At 37.5% G+C, this 21048-nt stretch overlaps 1 protein-coding gene across 4 annotated transcripts in view; it reads right to left on the reverse strand.

The window, feature by feature from the left end:
• Positions 1-21048, reverse strand: part of SLC9C2 (solute carrier family 9 member C2 (putative)) — a 90012-nt gene that overhangs the window by 60642 nt on the left and 8322 nt on the right. For 3 of the 4 annotated variants that reach the window (XM_049633975.1, XM_049633974.1, XM_049633971.1), the window contains exons 4-8: positions 20333-20461; positions 16060-16225; positions 8287-8403; positions 6783-6944; positions 1861-1960 (exon numbers count right to left, since the gene is read on the reverse strand). In XM_049633975.1, coding sequence (XP_049489932.1) covers positions 1861-1960; positions 6783-6944; positions 8287-8403; positions 16060-16225; positions 20333-20461 — 674 coding nt within the window. Of the gene's footprint in view, positions 1-1860; positions 1961-6782; positions 6945-8286; positions 8404-16059; positions 16226-20332; positions 20467-21048 lie in introns of all 4 variants that reach the window. The other variant, XM_049633976.1, reaches the window with a different exon arrangement.

Below are 21048 nucleotides of genomic sequence, written 5' to 3' on the forward strand. Positions count from 1 at the left end.
GATTCTAAAGACCAGTTAAGTGTCATTCACCTAACACAAAATTAGAAGAGTTACAGGTGCCAATTTTTTTTTCCAAGTGAAGTTATTTTTCTAAAAATAAGTACCTTCTTCTATCACTGGGATTTCATAAAAGAATGAACATTTAAACACCAAAAATGTAGGCAAGCCATAATTTCAGAACAACGGATAGTCCTCTACATTTAAAAAAACAAAAGAGAGAGAGAATCTGGGGCACCTGGGTGGCTCAGTCGGTTGAGCATCTGACTGGCTCAGGTCATGATCTCACAGTTTGTGGGTTCGAGTCCCACATCGGGCTCTGTGCTGACAGCCCAGAGGCTGGAGCTTGCTGCAGATTCTGTGTCTCCCTCTCTCTCTGCCCCTCCCCTGCTCACACTCTCTCTCTCAAAAATAGATATTTAAAAACATTTTTAAAGTTTTTTAAAGAATCTTCATGGGAAAACTCAAAATTATGGCTTATTTTTCTTATTTTAACATTTGCTTTCATTCGATCCATACTAGGCTATGACTTGGTGTGAAATAGCTCTGAAACAATCCTGTAATTTAGCATAGTCTCTCAGAGACAGACTAATTCATTTATCTGAGAAGACAAGCAAATGGTTTTTCCCTCCATCCAGAGATGTTCATATGACACCTTGCATTACCAAATGTAAAAGGCAAGTAAGAGTTTTGCTAGTGTTGCATCTTTCTGCCACTTTTCTTTCCCAGCTCTTCCCATATTAGGATGCTGTCTTTCATGTACCTTATGAAGGAAACAAAGGAATGCAGTCTTTTTTAAACCTCCCACAATCCAAAGTAAATTTTTTTTTTTTATCAAAGAGTTATGTATAAAATGACCACAGCTTCTGAGCCACGGATACGTTATTCATAAAAAGAATATCAATCGATGGGAATGCAAGCTGGTGAAGCCACTCTGGAAAATAGTATGGAGGTTCCTCAAAAAAATAAAAATAGAACTCCCCTACGACCCAGCAGTTGCACTACTAGGTATTTATCCAAGGGATACAGGTGTGCTGTTTCAAAGGGACACATGAACCCCAATGTTTATAGCAGCACTATCAACAATAGCCAAAGTATGGAAAGAGCCCAAATGCCCATCGATGGATGAATGGATAAAGAAGATGTGGTATATATATATATATATATATATATATATATATATACAGATGTATACATATATATATATATATATATATATACATACATACACACAATGGAGTATTACTCGGCAATCAAAAAGAATGAAATCTTGCCATTTGCAACTACATGGATGGAACTAGAGGGAATTATGCTAAGTGAAATTAGTCAGAGAAAGACAAGTATCATATGACTTCACTCATATGAGGGCTTTAAGAGACAAAACAGATGAAAATAAGGGAAGGGAAATAAAAATTATATAAAAACAGGGAGGGGGACAAAGTATAAAAGACTCATAAATATGGAAAACAAACAGAAGGTTACTGGAGGAGGTGTGGGAGGGGGGATGGGTTAAATGGGTCAGGGGCATTAAGGAATCTACTCCTGAAATCATTGTTGCACTATATACTAACTAATTTGGATGTAAATTTTAAAAAATAAAATTTTTTTTAAAAATCTCAGATATAATGTTTGTCTATTTCTCCTTTAAAATTTGCCAATTTTTGCTTCATGCCGTTTGTAGTCTTTTTTGTTAAACGTGTCGATGTCAACAATTGTTGGTACCTTAAGTTCTTTCAAATATAACTGGTAATGAATTTAAAAAGAAAAAGGTGAAAAAAGTTATGAAATGTGTCCAAGAAGGCAGAACCACTTAAGCACTAAACTTCTAAGATATCTATACCAAGTATACAATAGGAGACTTACTTAGTAATTGTTAACTCAATCCTCGGTTTAAAGCTTAAGGAATCTAAATTCAGTCCTACAGTGACTAACGCAATCATTCCTGACATTCCCAAAGATTCCACTGGAGAGAAAAAAGTGAACAAAATTAGTTGCATTCAAATCTGCACACGGAGGTACTTTATCTTGAGAAGAATTGGTGAGAAACTGAAGAGTCCTATTTCTTGGAAAATTGCCTCAAGGGATTGGCCTAATCCTGTAGATTAGGGGTCAGCAAACTTTTTTGTAAAGGACCATATAGTAAATATTTAGTCTTTGTGGACCACATGGTCCCTGTTGCAACTACTCAGTTCAGCGGCTATAGTGCAGAAGCAGCCATAGATAATATGTAAATGAATGGATGCCTGATAAATAATAGACAGAAATTTGAAGCACTTTGGAGCAAGGCAGACCTGACTGCTCTGAGAATGTGACCTCCTTTTCTTCTATTAGCACCCCTGCATCTGTAAAATGGGTTTAAGAGAATAATACCTCATAGAGTTGTTGTGAGGATTAAATAACATGAAAATTGCTTGGCACCTCTTTAAATAAAAAAAAGTATATATATATGATAGTCACTATTATTATGCCATTGTTTTTATACATCCGCTTTACTGCTTAGTAAATTAATACTGTTTATTTGAAGAGGATTTTATTATTCCTTTGGTGTATCTAATCACTTCAGTCCACTTTAGATTTCTTTTTTTTTTTTAACGTTTATTTTTGAGAGAGAGAGAGAGAGAGAGAGAGAAAATGAGCGAGGGAGGGGCCCAGAGAGACAGAGACACAGAATCTGAAGCAGGCTCCAGGCTCTGAGCTATCAGCACAGAGCCCGACACAGGCTCAAACCCATGAACCACCAGATCATGACCTGAGTCGAAGTCGGATGCTCAAACGACTGAACCACCCAGGCGCCCCAGATTTCTTTTTACCTTCTTATCTAACTGATATAATATGAATAACAAATGACAGTAAAACCAGTAGTGCTCAGAAGTGTGCTGAAAGGGAAATTGTCTCTCAAAATCTTAGTTCCCCTGTCCCATAATTAGTATTACTGTATTTTGTTTTATTTTATTTTTAAAAGTTTATTTATTTATTTTGAGAGTGAGAGAGAGAGCATGAGCAGGGGAGGGGCACAGAGAGGGAGAGAGAGAGAATCCCAAGCAAGCTCTGTGCTGACAGACCACGAGGGGCTCAATCCCACGAACCGTGAGATCATGACTTGAGCCAAAACCAACTGAGCCACCCAGGTGCTCCAGTATTACTGGATTTTAAAGCTCCTCTTTCTCAGTAATAGACAGTACTTGGAGACAACGTCTGCTATGAGGAAACCAGTAAATGACGTTATTTAAAACTGATGTCATTGGGACGCCTGGGTGGCTCAGTCGGTTGAGTGACCGACTTCGGCTCAGGTCATGATCTCGCAGTTTGTGAGTTCGAGCCCCGCATCGGGCTCTGTGCTGACAGCTCAGAACCTGGAGCCTGCTTCCGATTCTCTGTCTCCCTCTCTCTCTGCCCCTCCCCCGCTCATGCTCTGTCTCTCTCTCAAAAATAAATAAACATGAAAAAAATTTAAAACTGATGTCATCTTATTTCATATAATCCCAATGTTATAGGATTACATGGTATGAATGCATACATTAATATATGTATGTGTGTTTAAATGTATTTTTTAAAAGCTGAGGACATATACCAAAATGTATCCATAGTCTAATTTATAACATAGGTTTATTGGTGATTTTTTTTCTTTGACTTTTCATAATTTTTCCAAAATTCTACAATAAACATGCATTACTTTTATAATTAGGTGACATTTTTACAAAATTACAAATGCTATTATATTCAATAATATTCTAAGTGTTCTGAAGGGGGGCAAAATCATGGACCATGTAATAAAGAAAGTAATTTTCATCAGCACGAACCCCAGTTGTCATATGGAACTCAATGTTTTTCTGACTCAATGGAAAAAACTACCACAGAGAACTGATGCTGTGGACAAGTGGCTCTCTCAATCTTTGTCTCTCTCTTCCTCTCTCTGGTTTAGAAAAAGTGAATGTCCCCCTAAAAGGAGAATCAAAGGGAAATTTTTTTTCCCTAAAAGCACCAGGATTCAAGGCTGGATGTATTTCTAACTAAAATATATTTGGATGATGACAGAGGGCCTTTATAATCTAGACCAATGACTATACAAAGAGACACTGGAGAGCATCAGCACAGGCAAGAAGGAGATGCATTGTTTGTAGAGAGTTTTGAAACAATGAAACTTTAAATGTTGTCTGCTCTTTATTATCTTCATTCCCCAGAAATTGTGAATAACATCACTTGATATAATATTCCTCATGCTTAGATTAAGCCCCTCTCTTGGTACACCTCTGGCTTTTATAAAACCTACCATGTTTCATGAATTATACACTGACTCTTAAAGTGCCTTTTCTGTCCTAAATTCAAACTTTCTTCCATGGGCTGATATATGAATATTTCCAACTGCACTACCTGTGAACCAACAATGTTCCAGAAGCATTGTGCCTTTTGTGAGGCAATGTCTGTGCCATTTGTTTTGTTTTTTGTTTTGTTTTGTTTCATGGAAAAGAATGAATATTTTTATACAAGTCCAGGTTTCATGAACTGAACACAACAGAGACAAAAATGGAAATTACTGTATGTGCTCAAAGAGGTGACATTGTAACCTCAATCAGAGGCTCCCTGGGCTTTAGCCCGTTGACCGAGTGTACATTAGTGAAGGGGGGAAAAAAAAACAAAATTAGATAACATAACAGAAATGTAACATTGGAGAGTGTGTGCATTAGAATTTTATCTGTGTTTAGCAATGGAATTTCTGGCAATGGAACTTCTCGTGATAACATGTCTATCACTGAAATAATTAAACATAAGAGTAAAGGACCACCCAAAGTGGTTTTTTAATCCCTGAAGCAGAGGAAAGTGCAATGGAGGAGGGAGAATATCGGTTTCCTGGCGCTGCTGAAAAAGAGTTCCACAAACTATCTTAAGCAACAGGAATTTATTGCCTCACAAGTTCCCGAGGCCACAGGTCCAACATCAAGGCTCCGTCAGCAGTGGCTTCTCCTGAGACTGAAAGGGACAATCTAGTCCAGGCCTCCCAAGCACTGACCAGAAGCACCTCCCTCTTTCAGAAGGAAAGTGGAAGGGAACCAACGTTTGTTAGCTGCCCGAACTTGAGTTCAGTGGTGAGCTAGTAAATGTTTAAAAGCAGCTCTCCGGAGGTTAAACGAGTTTTTAAAAGTCCCTGATGGACAGTGTCGGCCAGTTTCCATGGTGTAAATACTCGCAATATGACCAATTTCAACATGATGTCACCTGAACAGAGCTGTGAAAGAGATGTGTACAGTCAGCTCTCGCAAGCGGCTAAGAGCTGTCTCCAGCCTATCAGCATGAGCAAGTCATCGGACATACATTATCTTGTTAGTGCCAAGAGTACCCCTATAGGTTAGGTGTTTCTATATCACTTTTATAGATAAGGAAACTAAAGCTTAGAGAGGTTAAGTAATATTCCAAGGTCAGCAAGCTAATAAATTGTGAAGGTGGGGGTTGAATTCAAGTCTGCCTAACTCCAAAACGCTTCAAGGGCTAGTATCAGTGTATTCAACCAACATGTGTCAAATTACTTTCAGGCATATAGGAAGCACTGGGGTTGGCTGGGAGAACACAGAAAAGAGAATAAATAAAAAGATGAAAAAGAGACAGCTTCCACATCAATTTTTAAAATTTTTTTCTCCAGATATTTAAGGCATCCATAAAAGTTTCACAGGGAGAAGAAAAAAAATAAAGAAAATTAGGAATCTGAAGGAAATGACCATTCAGTGAATGCCTTCTGTACTTTTACTGATTCAGGGCAGTAAGCAAGTCCCAGGTGGCAATCTACCTAGAGCGGAAGCAGAGCTTTTAGGTAACTGGAGATGACAAGAGTAATTAAGCTTTTGATGCTTGAGGTCTTTCATGGGTGTGAGTTGCCCCACTATGTGGGGTGAGAGCAGAAGCAGGATTTGACTGTTTCGATGCAGTTGCTATGGCTCTTGGGGACTGGTTAGCTCAATCAGGCTGGTAAGAATCCTTAATTGCCAATCTTCTGGACTAAGCTAGCAAATTATTGCAGGTCTACCAGTTAGGCACTTTGACTCCTACGATTATTCTACTTTCCTGCTTCTTTTCCAGATACAGGTATACCTACCCGATTTCTCCCTCTACTCTCCTGCCTCCTAGCCTCTGGTGAGGGCCGCCATTCCTACAGGCCCCTCGTTGTGAAGCCCATGGAATGAAAGGCAGCTGAGCTGCAAAGACCTCAGGAGCATCTCTCCTGGTTCTCTCATCTTAGAGATGGGTTGCTAAGGGTCAGAGCAGGAATCAGCACTGAGCTGATTCCAGGGGACTGCCAATGACTAAATGTAAGGTCAAAAGGTGGAGTTCAAAAAGAACAAGAGAGGGGTGCCTGGGTGGCTCAGGCAATTAAGTGTCCAACTCTTGATTTTGGCCCAGTCATGATCTCGTGGTTGGTGGATTTGAGCCCTTAGCTGGGCTCTGCGCTGACAGTGCAGAGCCTGCTTGGGATTCTCTCTCTCTCTGCACCTCCCTTGCTTACTCTCTCTCTCAAAATAAATAAACATTTTTTAATTAAAAAAAAAAGAGCAAGAGAGTAATTACATAGAGAAATAATGCAAAGGGAAGGGACGTGAGGTTGAAATTAAGGAGATGTTAAGAGAGAGTAGGAAAGAGCTAGAAGTAGCAGAAGAATAACATGACAAGATGCACAGAGGGGCTGCAACAAGGGGGAAGCAGTTAGGAAGAAGCAAAGGATTCAAGATCAACGAAGAAGAAAAGTACATAAAATTCACTTTGAGGGCAGCATTTTTTTGTATTTGTTTCTGCCTTACCAACGTAGAAAGTCAGGTACACCATTGAAATGCAAAGAATGACACTAGTTAGTGTATTGCTAAAGAGGTCAGTCAATATAAACTGAATGATTCTTGCACACGAATATCCACATATTATGCTTCCAAAGATGCCCAAGCAGAGGCCCGTGATTACATGTAAGTCTAGAAAAAGAAAGTAAGAAAGAACAGAAGTTGAACTGTAACTTTCGTTTCTTTCATTGATGGCAGATGGGTCTATGTGCTTTGGTTTGCTTTTGAGATTTTGAATGGGGACCTTGTCCTTCAGCAAGTGGGAGTTTCAGGAAAGCCTGGTAAAACAGACTTTCTGGGGACATTTCCCTAATGGTCTGTAGCTTGAGGTTTGCTTATCCAGGAAGAGCAGACTCAAATGTCCTCAGAAGCCAGGCAAGTGAAAAGCCTGTAACAAACTAGAAAGTGAATCTCTGACCAAAAAAACATCCAAATTCAAACTGTTTACACACTATATTAGGGCCAAGCAAATCGTGTCCAGGGTCCCCACCAATCTGAAGTCCATTTGTGACCCCCAGCCCAAGGGCATTTGGGAAATGGAGAAGAGAAATTTTCTGTAGTCACCAAAACTGGGGGCAACAATGGCAGTCAGCGAGCGGGTGTCAGACAATGCCAAGGTCAGTCCTAAATAACAAAGATTGTCCCACCCCAAATGCCTATAGCTCCCCACTGAGAAGCACTGCACACCCCTCTTTATCACCAATATTTCTTTCTCCTTTTAGCACCTCTCTCCTCCTAAAACTATCACATTCTGCCTTCACCCTCAGGCTCAAATCCAGGATCAAGTTCATTTTTTTTTCTTTTTTTAAGTAGGCTCCACACCAACGTGGGGCTTGAATTCATGACCCTGAGATCAAGAGTCAGATGCTCTACCCACTAAGGCACCCAGGTGCCCCTAATCAATTCTTAACATCCACTCACTGAGATCCAGATTGATCCAGGAAAGCAGTTACTTTGCGCCAGATGATGTGTGTGTGGTGGGGAGAGAAACTAAATCATTTTTTTTACCATTCTTTCCCCCATACTGTCCAAGAAAACATATATATGGTAATTATTTTCTTGTTATCTGATATATGCTATTTTAACTGGTCCAAAAGTAAAATATAGAGAATGCAGTAAAGTTAAGACATCTTGAATGTATTTTAACTTTGGTGTGAATTGAAATGCATCATAGAAGAATGATTTTAGAAAATATGCAGAGGAGGGGCACCTGGGTGGCTCAGTCAGTTAAGCGTCCAACTCTTGATTTCAGCTCAGGTCATGACCTCACTGAGACCTTTGAGATCAAGGTCCACGTTGGGCTCTGTGCTGACAATGTGGAAACTGCCTGGGATTCTCTCTCTCTCCCTCTCTCTCTCTCTGCCCCTCTCTCTCATGCACACTTACTCTCTCTTTCTCAACATAAATAAATGAACAATTTTTAATAATGCACTCACATCTTAGAAAATATTCACAGGAAAATAAATGCTCTTACCTCTAAGTATGGAAATGTGGAGTAAGTTGTTCCGAAAAAGTCCAAAAAGTATGGATGTGAAGCCACAAATTATCATTGATTCTCCTCTTATGATATCAGTATACATTTTGGAAATGCCTGGAAAAGGAAATATAAAATGTAATTTAATTTGGTACATGAAAATGATGCTCTTGCACAGGAAACACAAAAATAAAAGAGAAGGAATATGCTGACAAAAAGAAAACAGCCATGACTGGGATGGGCCTGTAAGGCAACCACCATTTTTAATTTCTCCATGTGCTTTTTTTTATATCTCCAACGACAAGGGAACATGACAAGAGCATTCTCTGAAGTGTCCATGGCCTCAAACCATGCTTGAGTTTTAGAATGAGACAAAGTACTTCTCAGCGTGACACAATATTTAGTTTGAATAAACAGAAGTCATTCGACTCCACAAAAATCACATTTTAGAAATAAGTACAAAGGATGGCCCAGCGATTCTACTTCTAGACATATGCTCAAGAGAATTGAAAACCTACGTCCACACAATTTTACATGAATGTTCATAGCAGCATTATCTGTAATAGTCAATCAAATTATTCAGCCACAGAAAAGAAGGAAGTACTGATTGATACATGTTACAGCATGGATGAACCTTGAAAACATTATAAAAAGGGAAAGAAGACAAACACAAGAAACACATATTGTATGGTTTGACTTGTATGAAATGTCCAGAATAGGCAAATCTATAGACAGAAAGTAGATTAGTGGTTGGTTGCCAGGGGCTTGGAATAGGGGAATTAGATGTGACTGCTAATGGCCAGGAGATTTCTTTGAAGGTGATAAAACTGCTCCAGGGGTGTCTGGGTACCTCAGTCAGTTAGGTGTCTGACTCTGGATTTCACCTCACAGTCATGAGATCACACCCAGTGTGGAACCTGCTTAAGACCGTCTCTCTCTCTCTCTCTCTCTCTCCCTCGGCCCCTCTCCCCTGCTCGTGTGCTCTCTCTCTCAAAAAAAAAAAAAAAAAGTTCTAAAATTAGATGGTGATGATGGTTGTATAACTCTGTAAATATATTATAGATCACTGAAGTGTACACTTTAGAAGGATAAATTTTATGGTACATGGATTATATTTCAAAAAAGTTGTTTTTAAAAAATTTTAATTCAGTACAAAATCTTATTGGCACTTAGCATCCACAAGTAGTTAAGTTTAATGGAAAATATAATCAAATTAATTGCTTAGTGATACACAACTTATGAGCAGGGTGATAGTGACTGGTACTCGCCCAACCAGTATCCATCCTCTGTTCTTGGTAACAAAACTGGTTTTATCCACGGTGGCACTGTGTTCAGCAAAATGACCATTTCCCCTCACATCCTGGGCTTCAAAGAGTAGCCACTGAGATATAAGTGGAAGTTACCAAGTTGGACTCTGGGGAAATTTCTTGGAGGGAGAAGTGACTTGGTTGAAAGAAGCATCTCTCTCTGTCCCTTGCCCTTTTCCTCTTCTCCTTGCCTGAAATGTGCGTGTGATGACTGGAACTTTAGCAGCCAACTTGTGATCCTGAGAGTAGAAGCCACACACAAACAATGGAGGAGCAGAGAAATAAAACCCAAGGTAGATTGCTATCATTGTGGCTTTAAATATTATACTTTAAATAGATTTAAAAATAAGGAAAAAAAGTCAGGGGCACCTGGGTGGCTCAGTCAGTTAAGCGGCCGACTTGGCTCAGGTCATGATCTACAGGTTCGTGAGTTTGAGCCCCACACCAGGCTCTGTGCTGACAGCTCAGAGCCCGGAGCCTGCTTCGGATTCTGTCTCTCTCTCTCTCTCTCTCTCTCCCTCCCCCACTCATGCTCTGTCTCTCTCTGTCTGTCTCTCAAATAAATGAATAAACATTAGAAAAAAATTTTCTAATAAAAATAAAAATATGAAAAAAATATTTTCCCATATGTTTACCAATTACAGGGCTTTTCATTCCTTTATGTAGATCCAAATTTCTATTTGGTACCAGTTTCATTCTTCCTGACTTCCTTTATCATCTTTTAATAGTGAGGATCTGCTAATGATAAATTCTTTTAGTTTCAGTATGTTTAAGAAGGTATTTTACCTTTGCTTTTCAAATATATTTCCACTGAGGATTCTAAGTTTTTATTTTAGTACTTTAAAAACGTTGTTCCACCATCTTCTCATTTGCATTGTTTCTGAAAAGAAGTCATTATTATTTTTGTTCCTCTGTATATAATGTGTCTCCCCTTCTGTCTGCCTTTAAGATATTTTTAGGAACTTGATTTTTATATGTCGTAGTGTAGTTTTATGTTTCTTGGGTTCATGTAGGTTGAGCTTCTTGATTCAGAATTTTTCATCCATTATTTCTTCAAGTATTTTTTTGTTTCTCCCACTCTCTCTCCTCTTTTTTGGGGACTTGTATATCAAACCACTTGAAGTTGTCCCACGGTTCACTAATGTTCTTTTCACTTATTTTCTCCATGTGCTTTGTTTTGGATAGTTTCTATTGCTGCCCCTTCAAGTTCACTAATACTTTCTTTTACAGTGTCTAATCTACTTCCATCCAGTGGAATTTTTGCCTTAGGTATTGTGTTTTTCATCTCTAGAAGTTTGATTTAGGTCTTTTTTTATATCTACCAGTGGTATGCTGATAAACCACCTCTCCAAAATTAAAACAAAAACAAAAACACCTGATTTGTAGCATTTGCCAATTCCATGTATAAACACTTCCATCATAGCCAATTTGAAGTTATTGATGGTTTAACAACTGGCTTGCAAAGTTTGTGATTATTTAACAATGGGCTCTCACAAGATGACAGGAGTAAGTTTTACCCCAGCCTTAATCCTTCCTCTAATTTTTTGAATCTACAGAATAGAGTTACAATAACTGCTTTAATGTTTGTATCTAGTAATTCTACCATCTGCCTCATTACTGCATCTGTTTCTACGTATTATTTTGTACTTTTTATGACTCATATTTTCCTGCTCCTTTGCATGCCTGCTAATTTTTTATTACACATGACAGAAGTGTATATTTTACCTTATTAGGTGCTGTATATTTTTGTATTCCTATAAATATTTTTTGTTCTAGAGCAGTTATTACTTGGAAATAGCTTAACCTTTTATAACTTGCTTTTAGGCTTTGCTACAGAGTACCAGAGCAGCCTTTAGTTTAAAGGAAAATTTCCCTGCTACTAAGGCCTCTACTTGATGTCCCATGAATTATGAAGTTTTTCCACTCTGGCTGTGACAAACATGAAAGGGGTTGTTCCCTCTGCTCCTTCAAGAGTTTTCCTTCCCCATATCCACAGGAATATATAAACAGAGAGACCCAGTGTCCCTGATGAGTTTGTGGAGCTGGCATAACCCCCAAATTTAAGAACATATGACACACAATAGTACATTATGCATCCTAATATAATTAAAAATTGATATAGAAAGGATTGCAAAACTACATATTTTCTAAAAGCATCTGTTTAATATAATCCCATTGCATCAAATTCAAAATGATCACAGTGACACTTTTTTAAAAAATCCAGACAGAACTGGATCTGATTAAAATTCTAATTTTTTTCTTTTGGTGTTTTTGAAACACATAATAATTAAATATATATAGCTGGGGTATTATTATTATTTTTTTTATTATTATTATTTCTAGAATACTATATGTAGTTTGAAAGAAAGAAAATCTCTGCTTTCCAGTGTTTGATCTGAGGATATGAAACATCAGAATATTCAGATTCTATCCATCTTTCCCAAAGTCTCCTGAATGATAGGATATACAGGATTATACAGAATTTCTAATTAGTCAGTGTCTGCCTGTGGATCAATGTATTCAGGCTGTTTATTTCTGTTCTTCTTGCTTCATTATCGTAGCCAATAAAGAAAGCAAATGGCAAGATAAGTTATAATCCTCTCGTTGTTGGGGAACGAAGATATGACTGGCAGTTGACCTGCTGACTTGGACCTGGGTGATTAGAGGCTCCTCAGCCCCTCCTCAGCAAGTGGAATGTGAGCTCCACTTGCCTTTCCTGCTCCCAGAGGCTGATCCAAGGACACGGCCTTGAGATAGTGATGGGTGTTCAGAACCCCCGCACAGCGTACATGACTGGACTCTGTTGAGGCCAATACATACATTTTAAGATGTGGAGTGCAGGGGCAGGGATGCTTTCATCTTGTTGCTACCCAAGACAAGCCTTGTATGTAAGTTTCTTCTGCTTATAAAAACCTACCAACCTGCCTCTTTCTTCAGTCTCTCCCTCCCGTCTGCATATGGGGGTCAGTTTCAAACTGCACCTGAGAAGCTCCCAAGAGGGTTGCTAACCAATATTCAGTTTACTACTTGTTGCTAGCTTTGACTGTGACAGAAGCCACAAAAAAATGCTGGCAAAACAGATTTAGAGATTATTAGCACATTTGATTTAGCTGCTCATGAAATCCTTTTATCCTTCCCTCAAATTCAGGGACCCAACCTGGAACAAGTAAAATGCAAGGTCTGAAGTATGAAGCATTGAATTTGCCTTGTAGTTGTGTTTAATGGCAAAATACCACAAGAATTACTCCCTCATAATGTAGAACTTATATTCACTAATTCACTGAAAAATGTGAAAAAGGAAAGAATAAAACAAAAGCCACCTAACAGTTTCACAGCTCAGATACAACTTTAATGTTGAAGTCTTTTCCTAAGCGTATAAACTTTTCACTCAATTGAGATCATACCAAAACTTTGTGTTTTATTCCTTTACAAGGTCCTATTTCAGATTTGCTTTTTGGGTTTTTAAAAAATATTTCATGTTTTTATTTAAATTTTAGTTAACATATAGTGTATATTAGTTTCAGGAGTAGAATTTAGCAATTCATCACTTGTATATAACACCCAGCGTTCATCCCAACAAATGCCCTCCTTAATACCCATCCCCAATTTGGCTCTTCCCCCCACCCACCTCCGCTCCAGCAACCCTCAGTTTGTTCTCTACGGTTAAGAGTCTCTTATGGGTTGCCTCCCTCTACGTTCTTTCCCCTATGTTCATCCATTTTGTTTCTTAAATTCCACATGAGTAAAATCACATGGTATTTGTCTTTCTCTGACTGACTTATTTCACTTAGCATAATACAGTCTAGCTCCATCCACATTGTTGCAAATGGAAAGATTCTTTCTGGTGGCTGAGTAATGTTCCATGATATCTATATCTTACATCTTTACCTAGTTGATGGACATTTGGGTTCTTTGCATAATTTGGCTATTGTTGATAATGCTGCTATAAACACAGGGTGCATGTGCCCTTTCAAATCAGTATTTTTATATCCTTTGGATAAATACCAAGTAATGGAATTGCTGCATTGTAGGGTGGTTCTATTTTTAACTTTTTGAGAAAACTCCATACTGTTTTCCAGAGTGGCTGCACCAGTTTGCATTCCCACTAACAGGACAAAAATGTTCCCTTTTCTCTGCATCCTTTACAATATCTTTTGTGTCCTGTGTTGTAAATTTCCAGATTTGTTTCAAAGTAAAAATTGTTTGAGCCCAATGCATTCTTTTCAAACAGATAATGAACAGACAAGTTCCTTTTCATTTGCATGTGAATGAATATCCACTACTTTTTCCAGCAGGTCAGGCCACCCAGACTGTGCAGGATTTACAGTACCCAAGGGTATCACATCAAAAGAAGCACTATTTGCATTGTAGGAACTAGTTTTGTATATTACGATAATTTTAGGCATATGGCAGAAAATATTTTTCCTTAAAAAATTACTATGACAATTAGAAGTAAACTGTTTTGAAGAAAGAACCATTTATCTAATTCACATATATTGCCTATATGGTGACTCTGCCAAAACCATAAATAAGCAAGAGTGATATTTATTCCCCCCCCCCAAAAAAATGAGTCAAATTTGTCTTATTAGGAAAAATTGTTATTGGATCCAAAACCCATGCACCACCTTGAGCATTAATGACATAAAGAAAATATTAACTAAGAGCCAAATACCCTCACTAGTTTTTCTTTTTAAAAAATAGAAGACTTTCGGGGCACCTGGGTAGCCCAGTTGATTAAGCATTTGACTCTTGATTTTGGCTCAGATCATGATCTCAAAGTTGTGAGATCGAACCCTGTGTCAGGCTACACACACAGCGTGGAGCCTGCTTGGTATTCTCTCTCTCCTTCTCTCTTCCTACCCCATTTGTGCGTGTGTGTGCTCTCTCTCGCAAAAAATAAAAATAAAAATAAATTATAAAAATTAAAAAAAAAAGAAATAGAAGACTTTCTATTATACTTCTTTTTTGGAAAAAAATTGAATATAGAAACTGCAGTAAATAATTAAAGTTTATAGTTTGTTATAGGCACTTATAGTCAAGAGTTTCAGAAAAGGGAGCAGGGAAAAAATGAGGTGAATAAAACAATTGGGAAATACAAATGGCTGAAAGAGAAAGACAAGTAAAGGAAAAATAGAAAAAAAGATTGTACTTAGAAAATAGAGAGAGAAAAAGGAGCGCCTGGGTGGCTCAGCTGGTTAAGAGTCCAGCTTCGGCTCAGGTCATGATCTCAAGGTTCATGAGGTCAAGTCCAGCGTCGGGCTCTGTGCTGACAGCTTGGAGCCTGGAGCCTACTTTGAATTCTGTGTCCCCCTCTCTCTCTGGCCCTCCACTGCTCGTGCTCTGTCTCTCTCTCCCTCTCAAGAAAATAGAGAGAGAGAAAGAAAAGAGGACAGGATCAGACTCTTCGAGAAATATGACAATTTAGGGTATTCCCACCTTAAAAATCGATGTTCTTCCAATAGCAAGTGTAAATGGGTGTAAAATCGGGAATATCACTTATCGGATTGGTTGGAGGTTTCCAGTTCCAATCATAAGGCAATATATTTCCATTAAATATAACCAATACCTTAAAATTGGTTAGGAAAATATTTCTTCGTCAAAAACTGAAACCAGAGCACCTAACCATTTCATGTTTTTTACTGCTGTGTTAATAAAACATTACAACAGGGGGATATTTCCAAGTGAAATCATCTTTTACCAAATAAGAGGGGAAGTACTGAAGGTCCCCAAACCCTCTTGGGAATAAGCTATTACTTTTTTTTTTTTAAGTTTATTTATTTTGAGAGAGAGAGAGAGAGCATGCAAGCAGGAGAGGGTCAGGCTCCACACTGTCCATGCAGAACCCGATGCTGGGGCTCCATCTCACGATTCAGAAGGTCCTGAGCCGAAACCAAGAGTCAGATACTTAACCAACTGAGCCACCCAGGTGCCCCAGGACTAAGCTATTATTGAACATGTTTGCCAAACTATGATCTTACTCATAGTAAGATCTTTTAAATAAACTACACACCCTTCCACTACCTGCTTACCGTTAGCTGGTCCAAAAGGGAGGCAGTTCTAACAACAGACAGTAAGGCCTCAGAAGAGTTTCACTGGGGGTATGGTAGAGTTTCTACCTTGAGGGTTAGAATTCAGTGGAATGGAATAAGAATGCTAATTTTCATCACCTTCTAGAAAGGTTACTTTTTGTCTTGAAAAAAATCCTTTGAGATTACAATTGGTGTATTTATCCCAGATCTTGGATTGCCTTATTTGCATTGCATCTTTCAAGTCCATCAATGCCCCATCGCCAAGAAAAATAGCATAAATATCTACTTGCCAGATGCACAATTTGTGCAAAAAAACAAAAACAAAACAAGATCCAAAGAAAAATAATTTATCCTCATATCTTCAATGTAAATTGACAATAAATTTCATATTTAAAATTTTTTTTTAAATGTAAGAGAGAGAAATAAATCTGACATACCAATAGTTTTCAGTGAATTCACAGAAAAAATAGGATCTGTAATGCCAAGGGTCATGCTAAAGAGTAGGCAAGATTGCAAATCCCATGACTCTTCATTGAATCTCAGAACTACGTATCCAATTACGATGAATGCCACAACAAAGCTTATTAATCCTGTTAGGAAGACCTGTGAAACCAATTCATAACACAGTATTAGATTTAACATTTAAAGATGGCACGACTACATTTACTTAGGTAAGAATCAGACCTTGGTTATGCATTTTGTACAGTTACTCTAAAAAATAACTTTGAAAGGTATTCAGGGTTACCTGCCTCAAAGAAACCATCCCTTCCAAACAAAAGAGATTCTACTTTACTGTTACAAGAACAATTCACTAATCTTTCTTGTTGTCATTCCGGCTTAATAGTTCCCAACATCAAAATGTTCTTAAAATGGAATGCAAATGTTTCCTGCTTCTGTGTAAAACATTTCCTGGTTTCCTTGGTGTTGATCTGCAGGGCTCCACGCAGAAAGAAAGGTAAAAACAAAGGACAAAAACCACATGCCAGCTGATTTGGCCCTCTTATTAAGGGCTTTCTAGAAGCCTCATTCAACAAACTTTTGTGCACATTTCATTAGCCACACTATTTTCTGAGGCTACATAGCTACCACTTGCTGAGAAACAGAATATTTCACACTGGGCCCACCACTATACCAAGCAAAATCCAGTAAGTTTCTGTTAATGAGAGAAAGAGAGAATGCATATCAGATGGGCAATTAGCAGTGTCTGCCTCAGAAATAGAAACAATGTAAAACTCTTAAACAAGAAGAAGGAATTAAAGAATAACGAAAACTGACTCAACTTGATTGAGAAGGCTGAAGGAGAAGCAAAGGTGAAGCATGGCAAATGCAAAGTACAAAACTACATGTGAGAAATAAACCCAAATCGATTTCTTTTGATTTTTTTAACTTATTTTTAATTCACATGCAGTGAAATTCATTCTTTTGATGTGGAGTTATAGGTGTCTTGACAGATGCATGCAGTCATGTGACCATGACCACAATTAAGAAACAGAACAGATCCATCACCTTAAAAAAAAAAAAATTGTCCTTAGGCTCCTCCTTTGTACTTAATTTCTTTCCCTATCCCCAGTGCCTGGCAACAAATGATCTGTTCTCCAAACATACTCTTTTGGCTTTGCTAGAAGGAAGGTCTATGAATGGAATTATACAATAGGTAGCCTTTTGAGTCTGGTTTCCCTCTCTTGGCTAAGACATTTGAAATTCTATGTTGTGTCTATTAAAGCTCTGTTCCTTTTTCGTTGCTGGGTGATATTCTATGGTAAGATGTATCACGATGTGCTCATTCATTCACTAGCTGAGGAACATTTGAGGTCTTTCTAGACTTTTCAGATTATGAAAAAGGCTGCTACAAAGATTCACACAGAGGTTTTAGTGTAAACATAAGCTTTCATTTCACTTCAGTAAATACACAGAAGTAGAATTACTGGGTCATATGGCAAGTGTATGTTTAACTCGGTAAGAAACTCCCAAACCGTTCTCCAAAGCGGCTGTACCATTTTGCGTTTTCATGCATTCTCACCAGCACTTGCTATCATCAAGCTTGTTATTGTTTCTGCTGTTGCCATTCTAATAGGTATGTAGTGGTACCTCACTGTGGTTTTAATTTGTATTTCTCCAATGGCTTAACAGTGTGGAACATATTTCCAAACACTGTTTTCCATCCAATCTTCCTTGGTGCCTCAAATCTGTTAAAATATTTTGCCCTTCTAAATCTATTTTTAATCACAATAAATATTAAGCTAGTTTTAAATTTTTTTTAATATTTATTATTGAGAGAGAGAGACAGAGACAGAGTGCAAGTGGGGAAGGGGCAGAGAAAGTGGGAGACACAGAATCCAAAGCAGGCTCTAGGCTCTGAAGCCGGACACCAGCTTGAACCCACAAACTTTGAGATCATGACCTGAGCCAAGGTCAGACACCAACTGACTGAGTCACCCGGGTGCCTGGTAAAACAGCAGAGATTCTCAACATGGATAAAATAACAAAATCTAAGTATATATTATCAAAAAAAATCTAGACATAAGGACATCAAAATCTTATAAGTGGAAGAATGGGAAAATTATATCAGGAAAATACTAAGCAAAAGAAAGCTGGTATAACTACAGTAATACCAGATGAAATTGATGTAAGGCAAAGAGCATTATTTAGGATAAAAGGGTAGCTAAATAATGGGAAAAAATTAACTAGGAAAATAATAATACTTGTAGGCACTTAAAAACAGAGTTTCTACTTACATAAAGTAAAAACCAGCAGAATTGCAAGCAGAAATTGATAAATCCATAGTTATAATGGAAGCTTGTTATATTAAATTGAAAAACACTGGCAAAGATATAGAAACCAGACTTCATAATAAACAAAATAATCTACTGAACTAATTTAGACCCCTGCACTCAACAATGGGAGAATGTATATTCTTGTAAAGCAAAGAACATTTTGGAAAAGTGAGATACTAGGCCACAAAGCACATCTCCACAAACCACAAGAGTTGATATACAAAACACATTCTCTAGTCATAATGTGATAAAATAAGTAACGACAAAAGACCATATTTGGAAATTTTAAAATAACTTCTAAGTAATTAATGGGTTAAAAACAAATAATCCAATTAAAAATGGGCAGAGGACCTGAATAGATTTTTTTCCAAAGAAGACATATTGATGGCTTGTAACAGACACATGAAAGACAACATAACAAGTCACCAGGGAAATGCAGATCAAAACCACAATAAGCTATCACCTCACACCTGTCAGAATGGCGAGTATCAAAAAGGCAAGAAATGGATAAGTGTTCACAAGGATGTAGAGAAGAGGGAACCCTCTTGTGCTGTTGGTAGGAATGGAAATTGGTGCAGCCACTGTGGAAAACAGTATGGAGATTCCTCAAAAAACTAAAACTAGAAGTACCATAAGATCCAGTAATCCCACTTCTAGGTATTTATCCAAAGAAAACAAAACACTAATTCAAAAAGATATATGCATCCCTCCTTACTGCAGCATTATTTATAAGAGCCAAGATATGCAGGCAACCTAAATGTCCATTGATAGATAAGTTGGATAAAGAAGATGTGGCATTTATATAGAGACACGGCCATAAAACAATGAAATCTTGCCATTTGCAACAACATGGATGCACCTATTACACTAAGTGAAATTAGTCAGAAAAAGACAAATACCATATGATTTCATTTATGTGTGGAATCTAAAAAACAAAGTACATAAATAAATAAACAAAAACCAGAAATAGACTCAATAACACAGAGAACAAACAGAGGATTACCAGAGGGCTGGAGGATGTGGGCAAAATAGCCGAAGGGGCCAAAGAGGTACAAGCTTTCAGTTATAAAATAAGTAAGTGACAGGGATAAAAATACAGCATAATGAAGATAGTCATTAATATTGTAATAACTTTGTAGAATGACAGATGGTAACTACACTCATCATGGTGAGCATTTCATATGTACGTGATTGTTAACTCACTGTGATATACTGAAATTAATATTGTATGTCAACTACACTTCAATAACAAATAAATAAACAAACAAGTAAAATTCTTCCACACATGAAGGAAAAAAAAATCAACAGGTCAAAGAAAAAAGTATAGTAAAAATTTTAGATAGGTTTGGGATGATAATGAAAACACTAAAAATCAAAACACGTGGGTGAAGCTAAAAGAGTAGTCATAGAAAAATTTTAAACCTTAGACGTACGAAATACAAAAAAAAAGAAACCTAAAAATCAATCAACTAATGTCCACCTCAAGATGTTAGAAAAAGTACAGAATAAAACCAAACAAAATAAAATATTCTTTGAAAGAAAAAATAAACTCGTCTGGAAGCATGATTAAGAAGAAAGAGAAAGCCACAAATAAAACAATTTTAGCAGTGAAAACGGGCAAATCTACAGATATAGTGGAGATGAAGAATTCAGGTTCTGCCATTTATCAGCCTTGTTTGTGACCTCTAAGCCACAATTTGTTGATACATAAAATGGAAATATTTACTCAGTGCCTTATCACACTGGTCACTCAGCAAATACAGATTCCTTCTCCCTTCTCTTCAATTCCCTTTACTTAGTGGTTCCACAGAAGAAGGAGGGTAGAACTAAAAATGTGAGATTTGTGAATTATTAATCTTCTTTATAGACAAAACATATTTTCTGCTAACATAAACAAGCAAGACTGACCATAATTTGTTTTAAGATGTGTTCTTACCTGCCAAAGCATATTCTTGAGTATATAAAAGTCCACATCCAAAGCAGCCATAAATATAATTATAGGTGAAAAATAACAATAAAGTGAAAAGCTTGGTGTTTTCAGAAGAGGGTAGACAATTTCGTGCACCTAAACTAACAAAGATAAATATGAAATTAGCTGGCTGCCATTTTTAGGTATTAGAAATTAGAATTAGGTAATTTGAGGTATTAGAAAGTGATGCTATATCAATCAATATAAGTTTTAGTATATTCCAATATGCAACTAATGAGAGATTATCTACAAGGTCAGTTTTGAGGGTCTTGTAGGTTTCACGATCTGTCCAGATGAGTTATATGTACAGTCCACTGTTCATCAGAGAATTGTGTGAGTTTGGGCTACACAAACACTGCGTGTGGTAAGTACTGCAATGAGTGTTTTCAAAAGTGATACCCCTGCCACTAGTGATCCCTGAGAGCATTTTAGATGTTCACAAGTATTTTTTATTTGACTGTTAGATGTTTATTCTAATTGGCGTTGAGACAGAAAAGAGAACCTTGCACAGTACTTGTGATTTCACAAATATTTGCTTAGGATTTTAAAGTCCTTCGGTGAGGGACACCTGGGTGGTTCATTTGGTCAAGCATCTGACCCTTGATCTCACAGTTCATGAGACTGAGCCCTGCATTGGGCTCTGTGCAGAGCCTGTTTGGGATTCTCTCTCTCCCTCTCTCTCT

This window comes from Panthera uncia, chromosome F1, assembly GCF_023721935.1.
Source record: "Panthera uncia isolate 11264 chromosome F1, Puncia_PCG_1.0, whole genome shotgun sequence".
In the NCBI taxonomy this organism is placed as follows: domain Eukaryota; kingdom Metazoa; phylum Chordata; class Mammalia; order Carnivora; family Felidae; genus Panthera; species Panthera uncia.